At 40.7% G+C, this 24570-nt stretch overlaps 1 protein-coding gene and 1 long non-coding RNA gene across 9 annotated transcripts in view; one reads left to right on the forward strand and one right to left on the reverse strand.

The window, feature by feature from the left end:
• Nucleotides 1-4783: 4783 nt before the first annotated feature.
• Nucleotides 4784-19090, reverse strand: LOC125965649 (uncharacterized). Its single transcript, XR_007479831.1, has 4 exons — nt 18574-19090; nt 17824-17889; nt 6696-6866; nt 4784-4849 (listed from the first exon to the last, which is right to left on the reverse strand). It is a non-coding gene; the product is annotated as an uncharacterized LOC125965649 (long non-coding RNA).
• The window catches only part of COP1 (COP1 E3 ubiquitin ligase), a 290627-nt gene continuing 277925 nt past the window's right edge, over nt 11869-24570 (forward strand). For 3 of the 8 annotated variants that reach the window (XM_033428139.2, XM_033428137.2, XM_049715646.1), the window contains exon 1: nt 19422-20059. In XM_033428139.2, coding sequence (XP_033284030.1) covers nt 19641-20059 — 419 coding nt within the window. In that variant the 5' untranslated portion in view covers nt 19422-19640. Of the gene's footprint in view, nt 11887-19340; nt 20060-24570 lie in introns of those variants that run through there. The other 5 variants (XM_049715673.1, XM_004269788.4, XM_033428138.2 and 2 more) reach the window with 5 other exon arrangements.

A 24570-nucleotide genomic window follows, 5' to 3' on the forward strand; every position in this document is an offset into this window, starting at 1 on the left:
ATTCTGTCTATTATAACCAGGGACCTTTCTAAGCATCTGCTCATCAAGGTTTATAGCTACACGGTAATCAGTCTGCTGGGAGCCATCCACCACAGGGTCTGAAATTCCAGTAGGAAGCAGTTCTCAGAAATCCCTTCCCAAATGATATCTTTTATAGTATTGATAGATGGAGCCTGAAAAATAGTCAAAGATACTGGAACATTATTAGGGCTTGATTTAGTCAGTAACATTGATCCTGCTCGTCAAATATATCCTATGACCAGAACGTCTCCCAGACTCAGGTTTGCAGGCTGCCATCTGACTTTGCAGGATCAAAAGCAGGGGTGGTCTTGGCAAACATAGCTTTGCCCGTCTGGGCATCTGGTATAATTCTGCTAAGAAATAATATTATTCTCGTTCTCTGAGCCTCTCTTGAGGTTGGATTTCTCTCATTGCATAACCCACTTATACACTCCTTTACTCTCAGCTATTATTTCTCCTTCTCTCATTTGTCATTTATTTTCATCCAAACTTTTCCACATTTGGAAGGGACATTAAGTTCAGCCACTGTGCTGGCCCAGATTGCTAGCAGCAACACTAGTCTAGCAAGTGCCTCCCCACTCAATTTGTTTCGTGATTGGCTGGATTATTTTAGTGAAGTCTAGTCTCCCTGCCAACTCATGTGCATACACGCACACATAAACACACATATACACAGTGTTAAACTTCTCATATTGCTCCTTAAGGCATGACAGTTTTGGATATGCCCACAGTCACTCTGGGATGAACTTGTTCTCTTCCTCTCTTTCCCTGACCACACCCAGATGTCCAACTCCACTAATTGCCCGTTAGCTGCTTTATTTATTTAGTTATTTTCATCAATGTCCTGGGGGCATAAATTGCTCGATAAACTAATCCCATCAAACTGTAACTCCTTTAAAGAAATAGTTTCTGAAGGCAGTGTTCTATATATTTTTCTGACTCCAAAAGGAGTCCTCCCAGCTATCCTGTTCCTCAGTCCTCCTAAACCAGCCAGCCTACAGTCTGGTCTGTATCCTTATTAAATGCACGGGTCTCTATCCAACTTCCTCTCATCACAGCCTCTACTGTTCAGGCCCGTAGACTTGAACTCTCCAAACTCTGCTACAAATGAAGTCATTTCCTTTGGGAAAAGATCAGGAGCTATCTGTTTTATGGCCCACTTCTCTCCCCAGGAAAAATTTCTGAGCCCAAGCTCTGAAGCTGGAGTTGGGAACAATGGCAAGTTTCTCTCTGAGCGACACCCCTGCTGTAAAAACTGAGTGCTCAGTGACGTTGGGGGGGGAACCAGCAGCCTGAGACCCTCTCAGCTTGCCTCTCTTGGCATGGAACAATTGCTCCTAAGCTGGGGCCAAGACAAGTGGGCCCCAGTCTTCTCAGCAAGCTGTGACAAAGGCCCTGGATTTCTCTTAACTCACACAATAGCCCCTACTTCCTAAGTTGGCAGTCCTTTAAGTCCTTAATACGTCATTGCCACAGCAGTACCATAGATACCTACACAGATTCCTTTGATATTAATAGAATGTCTCAGTTCACTCTCTTTCTGCCTACTGCCATCAGGATGTCCACATTTATAAATTATTCCCTCCTAACAACCCAAAATTCTCCAGTTAACTTAGTGTAAGTTGTGGGAAGTTGGCTTTCCTGCCTGTTTCCATTGGAAAGTATGAAAAAATCATGTCCTCACTGACATGCAAGGCTTTCTCTTACCAGAATGAGGGATCACTTTCTCCCCAGGCTCTATTATACTTATCCATTCCTAAAAGATAGTGAAACAGAGCAGGCCCCTGTGGGACCCTCCTGAGTAAAAAAGCCTTTCCATGTCCCCTGTTTTCTTGCTTATAGGAAAAAGGCTTCAGCCTCCTAGAGCTTCCCTGAGTTCCAAAGGTCAGATTCAAACAATTACTAATTATGGAGGGAATGCAGAAACAAAGGAAAAGCAGTCAAGAAACAATAATGGAGAAATAAAGCAGAGTCCTGGCTCCTCCTCAAGGGATATACATAACAATAGATCTTTGAGTTCTTCTATAGGAACTAAGCCCTCCATCCAGGTGAAGGTTGGTAACTGCAGGCTGAGCACAAGATTTCTGGAACACCACACTGTTACCTACCAGTCAGAAGAAAGTCAGACACCCTGTAGCCCTCACCCCAAATTTTGCCTTTAAAAACCCTTCTCTGGGGACTTCCCTGGTGCTGCAGTGGTTAAGAATCTGCCTGCCAATGCAGGGGACATGGGTTCTAGCCCTCGTCCGGGAAGACCCCACATGCCGCAGAGCAAATAAGCCTGTGAGCCACAACTACTGAGCCCACATGCCACAACTACTGAAGCCCACGCACCTAGAGCCCATCCTCCCCAACAAGAGAAGCCACTGCAATGAGAAGCCTGCGCACCGCAACGAAGAGTAGCCCCTGCTCACCACAACTGGAGAAAGCCCGTGTGCAGCAATGAAGACCCAATGCAGCCAAAAATTTAAAAAGTAGAATAAAAAATAAAGAAATTTATAGTAAAAAAAAAAAACCTCTTCTCTGAGATCCACTGGGGAGTTCAAGTCTTTTGAGCATAAGCCACCTGCTCTCTTTGCTTGGCCTTTACAATAAACTATTCTCTGCTCCAAACTCTGACATTTGTTTGGCCTCACTGTGTGTTGGACTCTTGAACTTGTGTTCGACAACAATAGGACTTTCTGAGGTTTATTATAATAAAAACAAGGTAACATTTTGAAGGGTAGCAGAATATGTCATCCCAAAATATGCCTCTTTGGCATAAGGATTAATGTGAACTGATTATTTTTAAGAAACTGTAGATATAGGAGAAGCTCTGAAAACAGAGTAGAAATACCCTTTTGTAAGAGACATCTACATTTATAAAGGAAATCTACGTTAGAAATGGAGCATACACCAGGAAGAGGCCTATTTCTAGAGATAATTTTTTCACTTGAGAGACTTATCTGCACAGCAGGGCAACCTTTATTTACCAAACACTTTCACTTCTCAACTAACCAAGAATTGACTTTTCCTCTTTGAAGCCCCATAAGTATATAATTAAAATCATTATGTTTCCTCCTGTTAATCTGTCTCCTTACTCCAGGCCCCTACACTTTGGCTCACCCTCAACCTAAGCCAGTATACATCCTCTCCTGAGAATAAACTGGCCTCAGGTAAAATAAAATATTCCCTGGTCTACTACCTGAATGTGCCACGCATTCACACATATCCTGTTCCCCACACCTAGTTCTTTCTAGCTTTGTTTACTCTTCTCTTTTTGCCTAACTCTGGAGTTGCTTACAGACCTTATGGTCAAAGCATTCTTTCTCCCTGTAAGGCCAGCAGGTCCGGGGAAGGGCCCAGGGAGCCAGACGGAAACCCCGCCAAAGTGGCTGATGCAACCGACACCTGACATTGCCACACCACTCGGTCCCGGTCTTCCCGCTCCCCGAGGGGCGGAACCAACAGCTCTGAGGCTGATGCAACCGACACCTGACATTGCCACAACACCCGAGAGATTACCAAAAAGGGGCTGCTTCACACAGCAAGCACCTCCCCTGCATCCACCCCTATAAATTTTGTTCGCGCCCACACCCGGGCGGGACTTCTCTGGCCCCTTTCTCTCGGACCAGTGAACCTCGACCGGGAGCGTTCCCAAATAAAGCTTGTTTAAGCTCTCCTCCATTTTTCGTGCCGTTCCTTACACTCCCTGTGGCAATAACCTCCCTCCTCAATTTGCAATAGTTCATTTCCCTCACTTGCAATAATCCTTTCGAATACAGTCTCAACTTCACTAAATCCAGATTTGATTTTTATTCCAGTCTCATCAATGATTTCTCTTGGTATTGCCTACTCTGTGACATCCCAAACATAGGGTTTTATGTTTTATGGTTAACCTTGAGTTAATACTCAGGATAAAATAATGAGACACCACATAGAGTAGAGTAGATTGCTGCTGTTCCAGCTGAGGTCATCATATACCATCTAGCCTCCAGCCAATCCAGCAGACACAGGAGGGACTCCAAGTGAGACCTGAAGAACTTCCCAGTGGAGCTCAGTAGAAATTGTCAGCTTGTAAAGTTATGGACTCAAGTGACTGTTAGTGGTATTGTTTTAAGCCTCTAAGTTTGTGGGTATTTGTTATGCAGCAGTAGACTGATGATACATTGACTGAACACATGAATGAAAGAATGAACAAATGGATGAATGAACAAATGAATAACAACAGTCTGGAGACTGTATTCCTTCCCAAGTAGGAGGAAGGCAAACAAGGACTTCCAAAACAGATCGCAACTGGGGCTTCTGATCTGAGATGATATATAGTATATAAACTGACAAGGATGAAAATATGACTTTTGAGTGTATTTTTGAAACTTCAGTTGCTATGGGGGTGTTTGGAAGTGTATCAAATATATCACCCACCAAAAATACGGAATCATGATACTAAGAGGATATTAGTTCTTTGAGTCATGCATTCACACTAGACTAGAAAATATCTTCATGATATTGTAAAAACTCAAAATCACAAAGGAAGTTGGGTAAGTCTTTAAGGTATCTTGAAAATATGGGAGCATCTTAATTCAATATCTATTTAGTAAAAAATATATGAACCTTGTCCTCTATATACCACACACTTTGCCAGATGCTGGGAATAGACCAGAAAAGACATAGTCATTGCAATCAAGAATCTGACAGTCTAAATTTTAAATACATAATGTATACAAAATTTTATCCATGTCCAAGAGATCCAAGTTTTAAATTACCATTTATTTTGTGTAGGAAAGTTTATAAATTCTGATCTCTATCATAAACATCTGAGTCAGAGTAATTCAAACTTTTCATGGATCTGGAGAGAGATAGAAATGGGGAAGATCAATGGGCTTTTGTCTCATTAAAGCCAATGCTGTCCCAAGCATTATTTTTTTTAATTAATTAATTTTTTTTGGCTGCATTGGGTCTTCATTGCTGTGTGCGGGCTTTCTCTATCTGCGGCAATCAGGGGCTACTCTTCATTGTGGTGTGCAGGCTTCTCATTGTGGTGGCTTCTCTTGTTGTGGAGCACGGGCTCTAGGCATGCGGGCTTCAGTAGGTGTGGCACACAAGCTTCATTAGTTGTGGCACATGGGCTTAGCTGCTCTGCAGCATGTGGGATCTTCCTGGACCAGGGATTGAACCGGTGTCCCCTACATTGGCAGGCGGATTCTTAACCACTGCACAACCAGGGAAGTCCCAATCATTATTTATTTCACTCAGTGTTTTATTTCAAATTTACTCTCTGAGTTGTAATATGCTATGACCATTGTTAGTATACTTAATTTACCGAAGTCACTAATTATGATACCACATTGCCAAAACCACTGAAGAGAAATTGATTTAAAAAAATTTTTGTTTCTTCATCACTCTAAGCAATCAGAATGGATGATTGGTCAAACTAAAACTGTTATTTTTATGTCATAAGTTATATTTTTCTGGAGCTTTGTTGACAGAGAGTTCCTATAATTTTACATATGAATCAATAGAGAACCAGAAAATTTAAATGGCCTTCCCATGTTCAAACAGCTAGTGGGTAGTAGAACTGAGGAGGGGATCGAATTATTTTCTCTTGTCATGAGAAGTGTTGTCTCTTTTATATCATGTTTTCTCTGATTGTCTAAGGTTGCCTACTTTATGGTGACTTCTCCCCTTCAGAGTACAGTATTAAAAAGTGGTAACTTGGCAAAATATAATAAAGATGTAAATACATTTATATTCATTTATACTTTCTGGGAATGTGCTTTCAGGAAACAAAAGAGATGCAGAAATTTAAAAAAAAAAGAATCTGACAGTCTAGTTGAAAGGTACTGACGATTATAATGTTAAGTGCAATGAGAGCAGTAAGAAATTTATTGCCTGTGTAAATAAATACTTTGGGTTAGTGCTGATATCAGGTATGGCACGATTCAGGGCTGAAACGACTGGTTAGAATTTCATTTCTCTCCGTTTATTAATTTTGCTTTCGTCTATGTTGATCTCATTCTTGGGTTCCACATGGTAGCAAGATGGTACCAACATGGTGGCAACAGCTATGACTTCTTTGGCTTCAGATCCAAAGAGAAAGGAGCAAGCTCTCCTTCCTAGATGTCCCAGGAAAAGCTCCTCTTTCTTGAGTAATTTGTCCATTCCTGAACCAATAACTCTGCTGGGAAGGGTGGGGGAGGCACTAAGAATGTGATTCACTGATTTAAGTCTGGATTATGTGTTAAATTTGCTGGAATTTTGAGTTTTGGCTCTCTCTCCCATGGACCCAGTCTCATGGACCGAAAAGGAGAAAGGGCACAGATCCACACATGTCACCCGCTTACGGGATCTTAGTTCCCTGACCAGGGACTGAACCCATGCCCTCGGCAGTGAAAACGTGGAGTCCTAAGCACTGGACCACCAGGGAATTCCCACCACATCATTGATTATGCATTCTTTTCTCATGGGAAAAAAATGGAAATAAACTGTGAGTCTTAATACAATATCATTCTCTGGAAAGTCCCACCAAGTACACCATTAAAACAAATGGAACATATAATTTTGCACAGTTTCTATGAATAAAATCTCTATTCAAATTTTAACAGTTTACTATTAAAAATGGCTCCTGGCCACCTATTAGTTCACTAGGGCTGCTATAACAAAATACCACAGACTGGGTGGCTTAAAAGACATACATTTATTGTCTCACAGTTCTGGAGGCTAGAAGCCTGTGATCAAGGCATCAGCAGGGTTGGTTTCTCTTGAGGCCTCCCTCTTTGGCTTGTAGATGGCTGCCTTCTTGTTGTGTCCTCACGTGGTCTTTCCAATGTACATGCCCCTGGTATCTCTGTGTGTCCGCATTTTCTCTTCTTATAAGGACACCAGTCATATTGGATTAGGGCCCACCCTAATGGCCTCATTTTAACTTAATCATCTCTTTAAAGACCCTATCTCCAAATATCATATTTTGAGGGATGAGGGATTAGGGCTTCAACATACAAATTGGAGTGGGGAGGAATATAATTTAGCCTCTAATATTACCTTTCTGACCTCATTTCTTCTCTCTCTTTCTCTTACTTTCTCTCTCCCCCTAACATGCTGCTCCAGCATACTGGCTTTTGAGTTTCAAATACTAAGCATTTCCCCTGCTCAGGGCCTTTACACATGCTCTGATAATCCCTGCCTAGAATGATCCTCCCCTGCTGTTCCCTTGGCCCACTTCCTCTTTTATTTCAGATCTCTGCCCAAACATTAGTCTCAGAGATGGTTTTGACCAACTTAAGAAAAATAGCATTTCCCTCAGTCAACTTTGTTTCACAGAACTTATCTGATTTAAATGTTAACTTATTTTTTTACTAACACATAAAACACATGAGGAAGGAACCTTGTGTAAGTACTCTATCTCCAGAACTCAGTATAGTGGTTGATACATGGTAAGTGTCCAACAAATGCTTGCTGAATGAATGTATATAATTACTGAAGAATAGAGAAAGACTGACCCACTGAACCTCCTACAAATGAGTAATTAATTTATGATTGGATGTTATTTACTAATCATATCTGTCTCAGGAACCAAAAGTTATAAAAAAGGAACCAAGTGAAAATATTTGGTAGGAAAAGTATAATAATTGATAGGATAATAGCAGATGGATGTAGCCATAAAACACATTAGTGAGATAAGATAGAGAAACTCTACTAGAAGGTAAAAAATAAACAGAGAGAATATAAGTATAAAATTATATACATATATATATATGTAAGAGGTAGAGAGGATAGAAATAAAGTACTTAACTGAAATTTCAATTAATCGAAATCTTAGAAGGAAAGAAAAAGGAGGAAGTATGTGATGAAATATGTAATGATCAATTTTCCAGAATTAAGGAAAAATAAAATAACTCAGATTGAAAAGGTACATAGATTGGTAAATGAAAGAGATAAGAAAAAAGGATGTATATTAACAAACTGAAGGATAAAAACCATATGATCATCTTAATAGATGCAGGAAAAGCTTTCGACAAAATTCAACACCCATTTTAGGAACTTACCTCAACATAATAAAGGCCATATATAACAAACCCACAGCCAACATCGTTCTCAGTGGTGAAAAACCGAAACCATTTCCACTAAGATCAGGAACAAGACAAGGTTGCCCACTCTCACCACTATTATTCAACATAGTTTTGGAAGTTTTAGCCACAGCAATCACAGAAGAAAAAGAAATAAAAGGAATCCAAATCAGAAAAGAAGAAGTAAAACTGTCACTGTTTGCACATGACATGATACTATACATAGAGAATCCTAAACACGCTACCAGAAAACTACTTAAGCTAATCAATTAATTTGGTAAAGTAGCAGGATACAAAATTAATGCACAGAAATCTCTGGCATTCCTATACACCAACAATGAAAGATCAGAGAGAGAAATTAAGGAAACAATACCATTCACCACTACAACAAAAAGAATAAAATACCTAGGAATAAACCTACCTAAGGAGTTAAAAGACTTGTACTCAGAAAACTATAAAACACTCATGAAAGAAATCAAAGATGACATAAACAGATGGAGAAATACACCATGTCCTTGGATTGGAAGAATCAACATTGTGAAAATGACTATACTACCCAAAGCAATCTACAGATTCAATGTAATCCCTATCAAACTTCCAATGGCATTCTTCACAGAATTAGAACAAAAAATTTTACAATTCGTATGGAAAGACAAAAGACCCCGAATAGCCAAAGCAATCTTGAGAAAGAAAACTGGAATTGGAGGAATCAGGCTCCCTGACTTCAAAATAGACCACAAATCTACAGTAATCAAGACAGTATGGCACTGGCACAAAAACAGAAATATAGATCAATGGAACAGGATAGAAAGCCCAGAGATAAACCCACACACATATGGTCACCTAATTTATGACAAAGGAGGCAAGAATATACAATGGAGAAAAGGTAGCCTCTTCAATAAGTGGTGCTGGGAAAACTGGACAGCTACATGTAAAAGAATGAAATTAGAACACTCCCTAACACCATACACAAAAATAAACTCTAAATGGATTAAAGACCTAAATGTAAGGCCAGACACTATAAAACTCTCAGAGGCAAACATAGGCAGAACACTCTGTGATATACATTACATCAAGATCCTTTTAGACCTACCTCCTAGACAAATGGAAATAAAAATAAACAAATGGGACCTAATGAAATTTAAAAGCTTTTGCACAGCAAAGGAAACCATAAACAAGACGAAAAGACAACCCTCAGAATGGGCGAAAATATTTGCAAATGAAGCAACTGACAAAGGATTAATCTCCAAAATTTACAAGCAGCTCATGCAGCTCAATATCAAAAAAAAACAAATAACCCAATCCAAAAATGGGCAGAAGACCTAAATAGACACTTCTCCAAAGAAGATATACAGACTGCCAACAAACATATGAAAGAATGCTCAACATCACTAATCATTAGAGAAATGCAAATCAAAACTACAATGAGATATCATCTCACACTGGTCAGAATGGCCATCATCAGAAAATCTACAAACAATAAATGCTGGAGAGGGTGTGGAGAAAAGGGAACCTTTCTGAACTGTTGATGGGAATATAAATTGATACAGCCACTATGGAGAACAGTATGGAGGTTCCTTAAAAAACTAAAAGTAGAACTACCATACGACCCAGTAATCGCACTACTGGGCATATACCCTGAGAAAACCATTATTCCAAAAGAGTCATGTACCACAATGTTCACTGCAGCTCTATTTACAATAGCCAGGACATGGAAGGAACCTAAGTGTCCATCGACAGATGAATGGATAAAGAAGATGTGGCACATATATACAATGGAATATTACTCAGCCATAAAAAGAAACGAAATTGAGTTATTTGTAGTGAGGTGGGTGGACCTAGAGTCTGTCATACAGAGTGAAGTAAGTCAGAAAGAGAAGAACAAATACCATATGCTAACACATATATATAGAATCTAAAGACAAAAAATGGTTATGAAGAACCTAGGGGCAGGACAGGAATAAAGATGCAGACATAGAGAATGGACTTGAGGAAACAGGAAGGGGGAAGGGTAGGCTGAGACAAAGTGAGAGAGTTGCATAGACATATATATACTACCAAATGTAAAATAGATACCTAGTGGGAAGCCACCACATAGCACAGGGAGATCAGCTTGGTGCTCTGTGACCACCTAGAGGGGTGGGATAGGGAGGGTGGGAAGGAGACTCAAGAGGGAGGAGATATGGTGATATATGTATATGTATAGCTGATTCACTTTGTTATAAAACAGAAACTAACATACCATTGTAAAGCAATTATACTCCAATAAAGATGTTAAAAAGAAATTACACTGTAAAAAAACGAAAAAGGATAAAGGATGTGATCTCAGGTTTAAATACTAAAAGAGGGTGAGAGATGAAGGTGGGGAATGATGCAAATACAGGCAGTCTTGCTCTAAAGCCTGAACCCCATTCACTGTGACCTAAATGTCACAGTACCCTGATATCACAAGTTATGAAAAAGGTTATATTAGGCTCAGTAATGATATATCAAAAATATTAGCTATTATTTGATAATTATTTTATATTTAAACTTCAATTTATGTTGAATATATATATATATATATATATTTTGCATGGTGTGAAGGACTTCATTTATAATCCTTTTAAACAGACAATTTCCCCAGCATGATTTATTGAATAATATTAGCACTGTCTCTGTCTAATATTTATATATCTTCCTTTTTTTTCAGTGCTTGCTAAGAATTTGAAAAGCATATTGAAATTTTTGTGAATTATTAGCTAGGGTAATTTGCACTAGTTGCTGCAATAAACTTTCACATTTCAATGACTCTTCCTCATTCTGTGTGAGCTTTGGGAGTTGTCCCCCTGCTACTTTGGGTGGTTCTTTCCCTAACTATCCTCAGGCAGTTTCCTCACATGCTTGTCCTAATCAGTATTGAGCTGAAGACTTGAGGAAGAAACTCTTCAGATTGTTGGAGCTCTCTCTTTGTACAGCCCTTTCTTCTCTGCAACTCTGCCCTGAAAACTGGATTCTCAGCCACTTCTCAGACTCCCACTTCTCTTTCCTTATCTGAGACCTGGGTCCCCCTCCCTGTAGTGTGGCCTGGAGCTGTTCTTCAGGCAGTAAGCTGGGGCAGTTGTAGGGCTCACCTCACTTTCTTCCCCTTTCTCAGGGATCACTGTTCTGTACTACCTGATATCTAATATCTAAAAGCATTGTTTCATTTAGCGTGCCCTTTTTAGTTGTTTCATGTGGAAGGACAAATTTGGTTCACGTTACCCCATACTGTTCAGAAGAAGAAGTTCCCTGAGTGTGTAAATTGGAGTTCATTCTTAAGCAATCTTTTTTTTTTTTTTTCCCAGAATGTGTAGAGCATGAGATTGTGTTCCCTAGAAGCAGAGCCTGAGATGGGAATTCTTATGAAAGTGATTTAATGAGGGTTTGCTCTCAGAAGAACAGGAGTAAAGGAAGCAGGATAGGGTAGGGGAAGAAAACTAGGCAAGACTGAGGTCTCAACTGGAGACTACTTTCAGTCTAGTCCTCCAGGGAGCCTGGGAGCACCAACTACACTGCAAAGTTGGTCCCAAGGAGGATGGATTTTCATTTACCCTCGTGTCAATCATTGGCCATTGGCTGCCAGTGTGGGCGGGGTGGTAGAGGGATAGGAGCAGGTTAGTAAGGTTAACATTCCAATACACAGAAGAACAATTTTCCAGAGCCCTTGCTCCCAGCTCCAGTATCCACAATGGCAATCCTCCAGAGAAGGCAGCTGTCAGCCATTAGCAGCCAACACTCAGCAGCTGGGTGCCAGGTAAACAGAATCTGGGTTGGGCACCATCAGTATCTACAATACGTGGTAAGCATTTCATGTACTTTGATGTGTGAAAATATTTTTATTTTGCCCTCACACTTGACTGATAATTTAACTGGTTTAAAAACTTCAGGCTCAACATAGACTTCTTTCAGAACTTTGAAGGCATAGTTTTCTATTAGCGTGTAGCTTATAAGACATCTGTCTTAGCTTGGGCTGCCATAACAAATTTCCATCGAGTGGATGGTTTAAACAACAAACATCTATTTTTCACATTTCTGCAGACTGGGAATCCAAGATAAAGGAGCTGGCAGATTTGGTGTTTGATAGGAGCCCAGTTCCCGGTTTGTAGATGGTTGTCTTCTCCTTGTATTTTCACGTGGCAGAGAGCAGGGAGAGAGAGAGGCAGCAAGCTCCTCTATCTCTTCTTCTTTTTTTATTTTTATTTGTTTTTATTTTTGGCTGTGTTGGGTCTTCGTTGCTGTGCACGGGCTTTCTCTAGTTGCAGCGAGCAGGGGCTACTCTTTGTTGTGGTGCGTGGGCTTCTCATTGTGGTGGCTTCTTCTTGTTGTGGAGCACGGGCTCTAGGCGTGCGGGCTTCAGTAGTTGTGGCACTTGGGCTCAGTAGTTGTGGCTCATGGGCTCTAGAGTGCAGGCTCAGTAGTTGTGGTGCCCAGGCTTAGTTGCTCTGCGGCATGTGGTATCTTCTTGGACCAGGGCTCGAACCCATGTCCCCTGCATTGGCAGGCGGGTTCTTAACCACTGAGCCACCAGGGAAGCCCCTATCCCTAATCTAATTAGCCCCTAGCACTAATCCCATTCATGTGGGCTCCACCCTCATGACCTCCTGATCATTTCCCAAAGGGCCCACCTCTTAATACTGTCACACTGGAGGTTAGGATTTCAACATATGAATTTGTGGGTGGGCACACAGGCATTCAGACCATAACAACATGCAGTGTCAATCTGATTCTCATTATTCTTTTTTTTAATTCTGTATTTTTAAATTTTTGGCCACATCGTGCGGCATGTGGGATCTTGCCTGGGAGTGAACCTGTGCCCCCTGCAATGGAAGTGCAGAGTCTTAACTACTGGACCTCCAGGGAAGTCCCTGATTCTCATTACTCTTAAGTAATAGTTATCTTCCTCTATATTGAAAATAATTTAGTATTTCCTTTTTATCTCTGATGATCTGAAATCTCATTGGCAAAAACATTTTTTTCATATTTTTGCTTGGCACTTTTTGGGTCATTTGATCTCACTGTAAAGTTTTTATTCTGGTCTGGGAAGTTTTCTTCTAACATTTCTTTGTCTCTTTTTGCCCTTCAATTATCCCGTATCTAATACTCAAACCTCTGGAAATTTATTTTTATTTCCATGTGTTTTTAAAAATTATTAGACCTCATTATTTAGAGCAGTTTTAGGTTTACAGACATATTCAGCAGAGAGTACATACAGCTTCCATATCTCTCCTCCCTGCCAACAGTTTCCCCTACTATTAAGGTACTACATTAATGTGCACTTTTAATTTTATCAGTAGATTATGGATTATGTAGTAGGCAGATTAAAGTCCCAGGAAAGATGTCCACGTCCTAATCCCTGGAACCTGTCAATTGTTAATGGTACAAGGTAAAAGAGATTTTGCAACTGGAATTTGTTGACTTTAAGCTAGGGAGGTTGGGAATTCCCTGGCTGTCCAGTGGTTAGGACTCCATGCTTTCACTGCCAAGGGCCCCAGTTTGATATCTGGTTGGGGAGCTGAGATCCCACAAGCCTCCCAGCATGCACACCCCCCCCCCCTCCAAAAAAAAGATAGGGAGGTTAATTTAGGTTGGTTCAATGTGATCACACAGGCCCTTAAAAAGTAGAGGAGGAAGGCAGAAGATTCAGTCAGAGAGATACGGTGTAAGACGGTCTTGACCCACTTACTGGGGCTGGTGATGGAGGAAGGGGGCTGTGAGCAAAGGAATGCAGGTGACCTCTAGAAGCTGAGGCTTTTCTTAGTAAAGAAAAACCAACATCAGTCCTATGACCACACAGAATTCAATTCTGCCAACAACCTGAGTGAGCCTGGAGGCAGAATATTCCCTAGAGTCTCCAGAAGTAAAGTAGGCCTGCTGACACCTTGATTTCAGTCTTCTGAGATGCAGGCAGGGAAACCAGTGAGCCTAAATTCTGTTACTATAAACTCCTAAATTTGTGGTAATTTGTTTTGGCAGCAATAGAAAAATCATACACTGCTATTGGTCCTGCAGTGGATACCAGTACTCAATTAGATTTTCAGCATGGAATTCAGCTTGTAACTTCTTCAGAGGTATTATCAACATTGGTTACATCTTGGTACCAACCAAACATTTGAGAGTTACGTAGTATTACACAGCAAAGGAAGAATGAAGAATGGTATATGATACTCAATTTTAATTTATGATTTGGGTTTAACTGACTCAAAACCATTACATGCTCTTGTATCAGTTCAACTATCATCAGAGATCACCCAGATTTAGCAAACCTCAGCTGTGGAACATAGGGTGGAGTGCTGGGATTTTGGCCAGCAGCTTTACTGCTTTGACCTAATTTTTCTAAACTGAAGATGAGGTAATACCAGTTTCTACTATTTCACAATAAACTGATAAGTGCAAATGCAGTTGATGAACTGGTTTAATGGAAGATGCCCAGGGCTCTGTGTGGGAGGACTCAATGAGTGTTGAGAAAAGAAATACCTGCTATATCTGAGTATTCACCTTTAGAATATAAGAATTACCATAGGAACTCAGGAAAAAGAGGAAACATATTGGCAGATGGAATATTTTGTTTTACTTGACATCACCTTCAAAGGTTAAGAATAGACTCCCAAACTAACTTCTCTTCCAACCTGATATAAATCTAATTATTATATCCAAATACTCTTCATCCTTCATTCTAGGCTGTTTACACAAATTCATCATTCAGTGCTACTTTAGCATTCCCAGTTTCTTACAGAATTCAATGGGTGATAGGAGTGGGTATTGGAGGAGATATCATAGTATGATTTGCCAGCAAATACATCCTAGTATACTCAGGGTACTAGGCAGAAAGAAATATCACTCATGATCTAGGAAGAGACTTGATACAAATTACAGTGGATAAGGTACTGTTTTAAACCTTTCTTGATTCTAGCTATACATACGTTCCCAGATCTCTTAGGTATGTGACACTACATGCATGGATGGTCAAATCCCAGGGGCAAATGACCTGCAATGTTATATGCTTCAGTTTCAGTGTGAGGTGTTTTTTCTTTGGCTCTTTAATATTACCTGGTCTCCACCTCATGATGACATCAATTGTTCTGTTTTTGCAGAATGCATTAGACCTCATTTTGGTTTATGATCTTTAAGTGGATCTAAACCTACCCATATATTCATAAAATCTGTACACATTCACCACACATAAAACAAGTTTATGTTTTTCTAGTCAATGTTGGCTTTTCCCAATCTTGCTTTGTTTTTTTTCAGCTGACTAAACCTATTCAGTAACTTGCATTCACATTCATACAGCTCTACCTATAATTCTTCATTGTTACTTCTGATTGGCTTAGGCCGTATTTTACAAGTACTTTGACTAAAATTGCTAGCAGTGGGTTGCAAAAGGAAATTAACTTCTTTTAATAGGATGACTGACTTACTAAGGTATTAATGTTGTTAGTTTACCTTCTCTAAAAAGTGCTTGTAATTTTATACAGAAAGACTAGAAGGGCATAAAAGCTAATGATGCAATTCCAGCACTGAAAACAGCATGGTAGACATTTTCAGAAAAGAGTTGTCCTCAAATTATAAGAAATTAGCTCTCCACAGGTAACAATCTACCTCTGGTTTTGATGTATAAATTGGAGCTTTTAATTTTACCAGTGGATTATAGATTATTTTCTGCTGGATGCATTACTATGTTATTGTATTTCATAAACTCTTCTATTTCTTTCCTTCCATTCACATGGACAGAAAATATTTTTCTCCTTTTTCTTCTCAATTTAGCTGTTTTAGGTAGGATCTTTTTGGGAGATTGGTTACCAAAGGGCAGGGTTAGTTGAAGATGGAAACCACTGGCCATATTTCCCTAAAATATTGTATTTAGGTAAGACACCTTAGAAATAGGTCTGGGAAGTTCAATCCTCTTGGTAACTCCAATCCATCCTTAACTACATGAGACTTTACTTCAGAAGTGTTTTTGTAGAAGACTTTGGAATTATTAGGGCTTAGTTTTTATTTCACTTTTATTTTTCAGTAATGTTCTCTTCTCCTGTTAGCTACCTCTCCTGAATTGGCTGACTTCCTGTGTGTGTGTATGTGGGTGTGTGTGTGGGTGTGTGTGTGTTTTGCCATTCTTCCTCTTTTCTCTTCTGCTTTCCCAGAAGATCTTGCCATTAGAAACTAAAAAGGACTGTGTACTTTCAGAATAGTCTTTATACATTTATCTGGTATAAAAGGGAAATTCTATTGCATCACATTCCCTCAGCTTCCTTTTGTGAATTCAGATTTTACTGAAGATAGGTTCCAAAGAGATACAAATAAGCATTGATAATTTTTTCCTAGGAGACTTCTCAGCTGGGGTCATATCACTTTCTGTCCCCTGAAAAAGATAACTGGAAGGAAGAGGCTATTTTACCTATTTCTCCTATACTCCCTACAATACTAATCACAGTATTTCTCAAAAGGTTACCTGCATCAGGTTCACCTGGGTGATGATAAGAATGCATATTCATAGGTCCTAGCCCAGAACCATAGATTCAATATCTCTGGAGACAGAGCTCAGGAAACTGAAAGTTTTATTTCTGTTACGTGCTGAATTTTCTCCTGTGCCTTAGCCTGAATTTTCAGTCACTGGCTAGATATGCTTACTTGAATGTATTTTCATCCCACGCTCACTTAACACATCCAAAATTAAACCATCCACTGTCCACCTCTAATTCTGTCATGCTGGTATACGTGAAGCCATCATTGGAGTCACTCATCCTCGTGTTCCCTCATTTTTACTTAATCAATTTATTGGCCTCTGTGCCAAGCACTGGGAAAGACAGTGATGAACAAGACAGACATGGGTCATGCCCTCAAGGATCATGAAGATTCTTTTACAGAGAGCAACTTAATCCTGTAGATTCTTTTGTGGTTTTGTTTGTTTTGTTTTTCAGAATACTCCTTTACTTTCCTTGTCTGCACCCTAATCTAGAATCTCATCAATTATGCTTGGACTGCTATAATCTTTTCCTAATTAGTCTCTTTGCTCCTAATCTCCCAGCTCTTCTCAAAGATTAATCTGCTGAAAACGTAATCTTCAAAACACCACTTTCAATATATTTATCCCCACTTAATGACTTCATTATTTCCAACTGCTTGTAGGTTATTTTTCAAAGTAGAGTCAAGGCTCTTTACAATGTGGCCCCCAAATGAATTTTTACTGAATGAACTCTTTTACCCCTATCAAATAGAAATCTGAACTTGATGTAAGCATTTTTTACTTATTTATTTTCTGGGCTCATGACTTTAATTACACTTTGACCAAACCATACTTCTCTCTTCAGGCCTAACTTTTCCTCCCTCAGCATGGCTGGCGCTAAGCACTTGCTCTTGCTTCAGTTCCTACGTTGATTCTCTGCTTTACTCATTAAGCATGTGCACCCTGGTAATATTACTTATCTTTCTATGTATTTTTCTAATTCTTCAATTATTCCATAAACTTTCTGAATGTAGAAGCAATGTTTTATATACGTCTTTATCTCCTCCTTGCCTAGTCCAGGCCTATATGTAATAAATGTTCAATAAATATTCATCAAATTCTTTATATTCATTTATTCATCCATTCTTTCATAAAAAAATTATGGAATGCCCACTGAGAATATAGTCCTCTTTTGCATGGAGCTTAAATTTTAGTGGGACAGAGTTTAAGCAAATAATTAAGATAAAAATGAGATCAATTGCTTTATTTGTTTGCCAAGAAAAATTTAACAAGCACTTACCATAGGCCAGGAATTGTGTTACGTGCTGAATTCGCTGGGAATACAAAGCTGAAGTTGATAGGCTAGTAGAGGAGAATTATACATATAAGCTACTAAAATACAATGCTATAAGTGCAAACAAAATATCCTAGGGGCACAAATGGGGGCAACTCTTTCTGCCGAGGAGTCAGTAAGGCTTCATTTAAGATCCATTCTAAAATGGGTCTTAAAAGTGAATTTAAACAAAGGACTGGATAACACAATATTCATAAAAGGAAGGTGGTTGTTGGAAATCTGACATGCCCATTCTTGTATCATTATTCTGAGCAGAAACCTGAGCTGGGAACATGAAGGTGATCAGCTAAGGCAGACTTGAGCCTTACGACGGTTCACTGCCAGGTGAATGGCTAGCTATTGTTGCTGGGCCTTCATCAAGGCCCTTCCCTGGCCCTGTCCCCTCAGCATGGACAGCTGTTCCTAGGGAAAGGCCGTCTAGTTGCCCCTATAGTCTTCAATACCCAGAACAGAATTAACTCTGAGATCTTTCCCTCTGAGAATCATAGAATGATAGCGTTGTAAAGGATACTGAAATCACAGTTTAGTTGTTTCTAATTTACATCCCCCAGAATCTTAGGGAGTCTCAAAATGGCAAAAGAAAATCTGAAATCAACTTTCAATATTTCAAAAAGCCTACCATAAATTGCATCTTTTGGTGGTATTAACTGCCAGGTTTCCTTGTTTTGTGCTAAAAATCATATCAGACTCACCTTAGACGGAGATTTTAACTGAGCTGTGGTCCGATTAGGCATGATTTGTTTTCCCATTATTATTATGCTTAATTTGGTAAATAACTTTTCAAAACAAGATATCATGGTCGAATGCATACAGTTGGTGACACTTGCTACAAAGTTTGCAATTTACAAAGCACTAGTCACTGACTTCAATACTGTGGAACGGCTAACAGCAAAGCCCAGAGTCCTTGACTCTCAGTCCAGTGCTCTTTTCAACTGCTCAGAGCTTCTAGATTCTTTCCGTGTGCCCCAGTCTTCAGGGCCTTCAATCCCCCACTCGGAAGTACCTGTCGTACCCTCGCCACTGGGTTATACTGCCTGCCTCCCAAGCGACAGCTACCGCTCCCGGTTAACGTTCAGGAATGCGGCTCGCCCTCACGCATGCGTGGTGCAACTGCCCCGCGCCGGCGCCGCTCTTCTTGGCCTGGAGCGGGAACCTTGGGTAACCCGCAAGGGTCGGCGCCCAGGGCGCGCGTGCGCAGTCGCTTTTGGAGCGCTTTCCCCCCCTCCCCTTTCCCCAACCCCTTGCGCCACCCCTACCATCCGTTCCTCTCTCCGCAGCCCTGTCACCCACTGAGACGGCCCTACCCTCGGGCAAGTCACGAAGGAAACCAGCTCTCGACGAGGGCGGCGGTCGCTACTAGGCCGCCGCCGCCGCCGCCTAGGGCACGTTGAGCTTCTCTGAGCGCCGCCCGCGCCGTGTCTAAAGTTGTATCCCCCGCCGCTCCCGCCCCTTCCGCCGCTCGCGTGCGCGCACGGCCGGCCCACGGAGCGCCCGGGTTGGCTGCGGCGGCGATCGCGGCGGCGGCGGCCTAGAGAGCGGTAGTGGTTCCTGCTCTTGTTTTAATAGTTCCCTCCGCCCCCTCCCGTCGGACGCTGTTGTGTGGTTGCCGTACAAAAATCAACTTTATTGTTCCTCAGCCCCACCTCCCGGCGCGGCGCGCCTACTCAGGATGTACTGAGGCAGAGGGGAGGGAGGCGGCGGCGGGTCGCAGTCGCGGTCCCTCTCCTCCGAGCGCCCGGCCGGAGGGGAGGGAGTCACGATGTCTGGGAGCCGCCAGGCCGGGTCGGGCTCAGCCGGGACCAGCCCTGGCTCCTCTGCGGCCTCCTCGGTGACTTCCGCCTCCTCGTCCTTATCCTCTTCCCCGTCGCCCCCTTCCGTAGCTGCTTCGGCCGCGGCGCTGGGGTCCGGCGGGGCGGCCCAGGCCGCGGGCTCCGGCGGCCTCGGGGGCCCGGTGCGGCCTGTGCTGGTGGCGGCCGCAGTGTCCGGCAGTGGCGGCGGGAGCGGCGGCGGGGCGGTGTCCGCGGGCCTGTCCCGGCTCAGCTGCGCAGCCAGGCCCAGCGCCGGCGTAGGAGGGAGCAGCTCCAGCCTAGGGAGCGGCAGCAGGAAGCGACCTCTGCTTGCCCCCCTGTGCAACGGGCTCATCAACTCCTACGAGGACAAAAGCAACGACTTCGTCTGGTGGGTTGGACGAACAGCCTCCTCGCCCTCTCTGCGTTAGGAGTTTCTGCTCTTGGGGCTGCTGGGGTCCGGGATGAGGGAGGTCTGTTGGGCGCTGTGGCGGTGTCTGCAGAGGCGTTCGAGCGTTTGCAGCGGTTGGTGGGCTGAGGTGGGGGAATGTTGGAGTCCTGAGGCAGGGTGGGAGTACTAAAGAGGTCAGTGCTGGTGGGGAGAAGTGAAGGGAGATTAGAGAATAATAAATAGGGGGGGAGATGAAAGGCCAAATTAATGGCTGTGCATAAAAGGGGAAAGCTGGGCACGGAGGTTGGGCCTTGAATTTTCTGCTTCGCTGGTGAATTAGGTACCCTGTCAGTCCGGATTTCTCGTTGAGGTGAATTAAACTTGTAAAGGGAGAGGATTAAGCTTCCGGGATGCTGAGGGAGGGAGTTGTGGGTCAGAATTTGCTTATTGAAGCATGGTAGATGATGCTCTAAACATGGGTATGGCTGTTTTAAGAAGTGGTATTTGATGTAAATATCCATCCTGTGTATGTGTAAATTATCTCCTCCTGCTTCAAAGGCTGGGTCAGTTTTAAATCTGTTGTTGAGGCTCCTGTAGTCAAGAAAGTCTGTTCACAACAACTTCCACCTCTCAACTGAATGTCTTGAAAGAGGGGACCGCGTTTATTAAGTATCATGCATGTGTCAGATGTGACTGCACTACACTTGTATTAACACATCAGCGTATATACTGGAACTTCGGATTTGAGAAAAGCTAGGAATTAGACGTATTGTCATCGTAGTTAGTATCTTGAATGCTACGCAGTAGTCCTCAGTTATGACATTTGGCATAGAGGGATTATACATATTAAGTGAAAAATGGAGTTGATTGTCTTGCTTGAGAGTGTTTCCATTTTCGTTGGGTTTTGTGTTCAAAATCCAATTCAAATGGTAAGATTGCAAGAAAGGATTTGCTTTTAGCTGAGTGAGAACTGGTAGGATTTTGTGCTTTTCCTCTGGAGGAAATTGTTGATAGAATAGAATACTAGTGATGTAGGAAGTTGGCTTGCACTGTCACTATACGGGAAGTTGATTCACTTCAGGGTTGAAGATGGTCCGAGTTGTCATTAAATATGATAAGACTAGAAGTTGGGACTCTAGGACAGTTATTGATTAGACTTATAGTTTCTAGTTCTTGCAGTAAAAATACCTTTATTCATACTTTTGCTTCCGTCATAAATTATTCTGGATTCAGAATTGATTCATTTTTCACTGAAATTGGGCTATAATTGTAATTTGTAAATAATTTGAGCAGCTTATCGTTGGGTATAAGATGTGTTTGTGTTCATAGCCAGTAGAGAATCCCATAAGATAAAGTAGAAGCTAATGAAACAAAGTGAGGGTTTGCACAGTTTGTCTTTTTAGCCACCATTTGCATTTTACTTTTTAGTAGGTTAAAAGAAAACAAACATGCCAGCATCCATATAGGTACACTAAGATAGTGTAAAAGGTGTGAGAAAGAGGGAAATTAATCATTCATTCAACAGGTATTTCTTTGGCACTCACTGTCTGCCAGGCACTGTATGCATCTCATTATACTTACTATAAGCCATTTTATAGGAAGTTGGAGAGGGATGGGAGAGTATAAGCAGCTGGCACTAATTTTTATTGTTTAGGGGTAAGATTATTAAAATTTTTATTAGTCTGTCAACTAATTTTTAAAAAGTAAAATCCAGTCTCTTGAGTCTTAACCATGTTGTTTAGATTTTTCTGCTTTTTTTTTTTTTTTTTTTTTTTTGCGGTACGCGGGCCTCTCACTGTCGTGGCATCTCCCGTTGCGGAGCACAGGCTCCGGACGCGCAGGCTCAGCGGCCATGGCTCACGGGCCCAGCCGCTGCGCGGCATGTGGGATCTTCCCGGACCGGGGCACGAACCTGCGTCTCCTGCATTGGCAGGCGGACTCTCAACCACTGCGCCACCAGGGAAGCCCCTTCTTTCTTTTATATTCCAAGAGGAAGTGTCCAGTGAGAGTCATGAGTTAAAAATTCCGAATATTTCACTTTCTAAGAATTTCATAGTCCTCTGTTTCTTTTTCTGGTGAGGTTGAATATTCAGAAGAATTCATTAATGGAAATCAGTTTTCCTGATTCTCCAGCTAGATTTGATTTGGCCAAGCATTTGGGGTAGGAAGGTGAGGATTAGGCAAGGCCCAAGGAATCCTTTTCATTTCTAATTGGCTCTGGGTGGTTGGTCTGTCTGCTTCAAGGTCAAACTGTTAACCAATCCAAATTATTCTAAGCTTTTACATCTAAATGAGGCTTAAGTTTGAATAATGATAACAATTCCTTATTCATCATATTTTAAAGATATGTTTATACTTCATGTTTCATTTTATCCTAGAGCAATTCTGTGAAGTTATATAGAACTTCCAACTTTATATAATACTAATATAATTGTATTCTCATTGAGGTACAGAGAAGTTAAGTAACTTGGTTTCAGATTGGGTAGCTCAAGGACAAAATTAAAACTCATATCTCCGAATTCTCAATTTAGTGCTTTCTTTGTATGGAATTTAAAAATTTCATATCTATAAGTTGAAGTACATGTATTTAGCCTCGTGGTTCTTAAATGTGGTAGACTGAAGGGAAACAGCTGTTTCATAATCACAGGAGATAAATGTCTTTATCCTTAACTACTCTCTTCCTTGCTTGCCCATATCCCAACAGGACAAAACTGAATTGGAGGCTGGAGTGGGCAGTGTAGTTTGCAGAAGCTCCCTTGTTAATAATGACATGTCCTCTTCCCTTCCTTGAGAATGGTTGATTTAAGGTCAAATGCCTAATATCAATAATACATATTGGCCTCTCCTGACTCATATTTGAAAGTAAGTTTATATTTAATTGCAGAATTGATGAACATTTTAGGGATTTATAGTTTTTACTTTAATATTTCTTTCAAACAAAGGATTGAAAGTATCGTCAAGTTGCAGATAATTCTAACAGTGTTTTATAGATGGAGAATCTGTAGTACAGTAGAGAGTAGTATATAGCTTGAAGTTGGATAAATCTCGGACATTCAAAGGAAGTCTTCGTTACTTTGATTTTTCAAATTTTTCTTACATGATTCGTTTAAATTACGATTCGTTTAAATTCGTTTAAATTACGTTTAAATAGCCTGTGTTTGGAAGACAATTTCTTTCTTTTATGTTATCATATTACTACTGCCTCTGCATTAGCTTTTCCAACCCCCTGAAATAACCTTTTCTACCTCTTCAAGTCCCAGATAATCTCTGAGTTGTAGCAGAAATAAGTATTTTTAGGTAGATAGTAAGCCCCTTGTGGGAAGGTTACCTCTGCATGATAAAATGTAGGTAGAATCTACATGAAGTCCATCTACCATTTAATAAATTCTCATGTCAACTATTAAAAATGGACTATCCTGAAGGAGCTCATGATTTAACGTGAAGAAAGACTTTTAATCACATAATTATAGTATCACATCCTGGCATTATTGCTTCTCTTAGTACCATGGCAGATGCTAAATACTTTTCTGAATTCAGATGTTGTCTCACGGTCCTCAACATAGCACTGCAGGCAGCCACTACCTATTAATTACATTTAGCCCTAAAGATGAAATCTGTTGACCATTCTTGCTACTATAACTGTTTTCCAAACTATTAAAAAGTGAAATAAAATAGCAGGTATCATAGAACCTGTCATTATAAAGATAGTTTGATGAAACTTTTGGTTACATATTTATGTACAATGTATAAGTACTTACTGGGTATGAAAAGATAGTTTGATGAAACTTTTGGTTACATATTTATGTACAATGTATAAGTACTTACTGGGTATGAGGCCTCAGTTTAGTTTAAGGATGGGCTTTTGACTCAAAGCTCAGTTCGTATAGTTAATAATGGTGGTATCAGTATTTATATCCAGACGTTTTGGCTCAAAGCTCAAGTTCTTAACCACTATATTGCTTTGCCCTTCAGAGGCTGGAGATTTTGTTTAAAATCAGCTTTATTAAGATATAATTTGCATACCATAGCAGTCACCAGTTTTAAGTGTATAGTTCAATGAATTTGGCAAATAAATACATCTATGTTACCACCCTAATCAAGATACAGAACATTTCCATCACACTAGAAAGTTCAGTGTACTACACCTTAGCACTCTGTCTTCGAACCCCATCTCTGACACCTGGCAACTGGTCATCTGTTTTCTATCAATATAGTTTTGCCTTTTCTAGGATATTATATTAATGGAGTCATTCAGTATGTAGACTTTTGTGCCTGACTTATTTGGAGTAATGTTTTTGAGATTCAATAATGTTGAATGTCTCACTAATTTTCTTTTAATTGCTGAGTAGTATTCCATTACATGGAGATAACGTGATTTCTTTATATACTCATCAGTTAAAAGATATTTGAGTTTCTTTGTTTCTAAAGTTTTCAGTGATTGTAAAGAAAGCTGTTGTAAACATTCACATTCAGTTTTCTGTGTGTACCTGTCTTCACATCTCTTGGGTAAA

The sequence above is a fragment of the Orcinus orca genome, chromosome 1 (assembly GCF_937001465.1).
Source record: "Orcinus orca chromosome 1, mOrcOrc1.1, whole genome shotgun sequence".
In the NCBI taxonomy this organism is placed as follows: Eukaryota; Metazoa; Chordata; class Mammalia; order Artiodactyla; family Delphinidae; genus Orcinus; species Orcinus orca.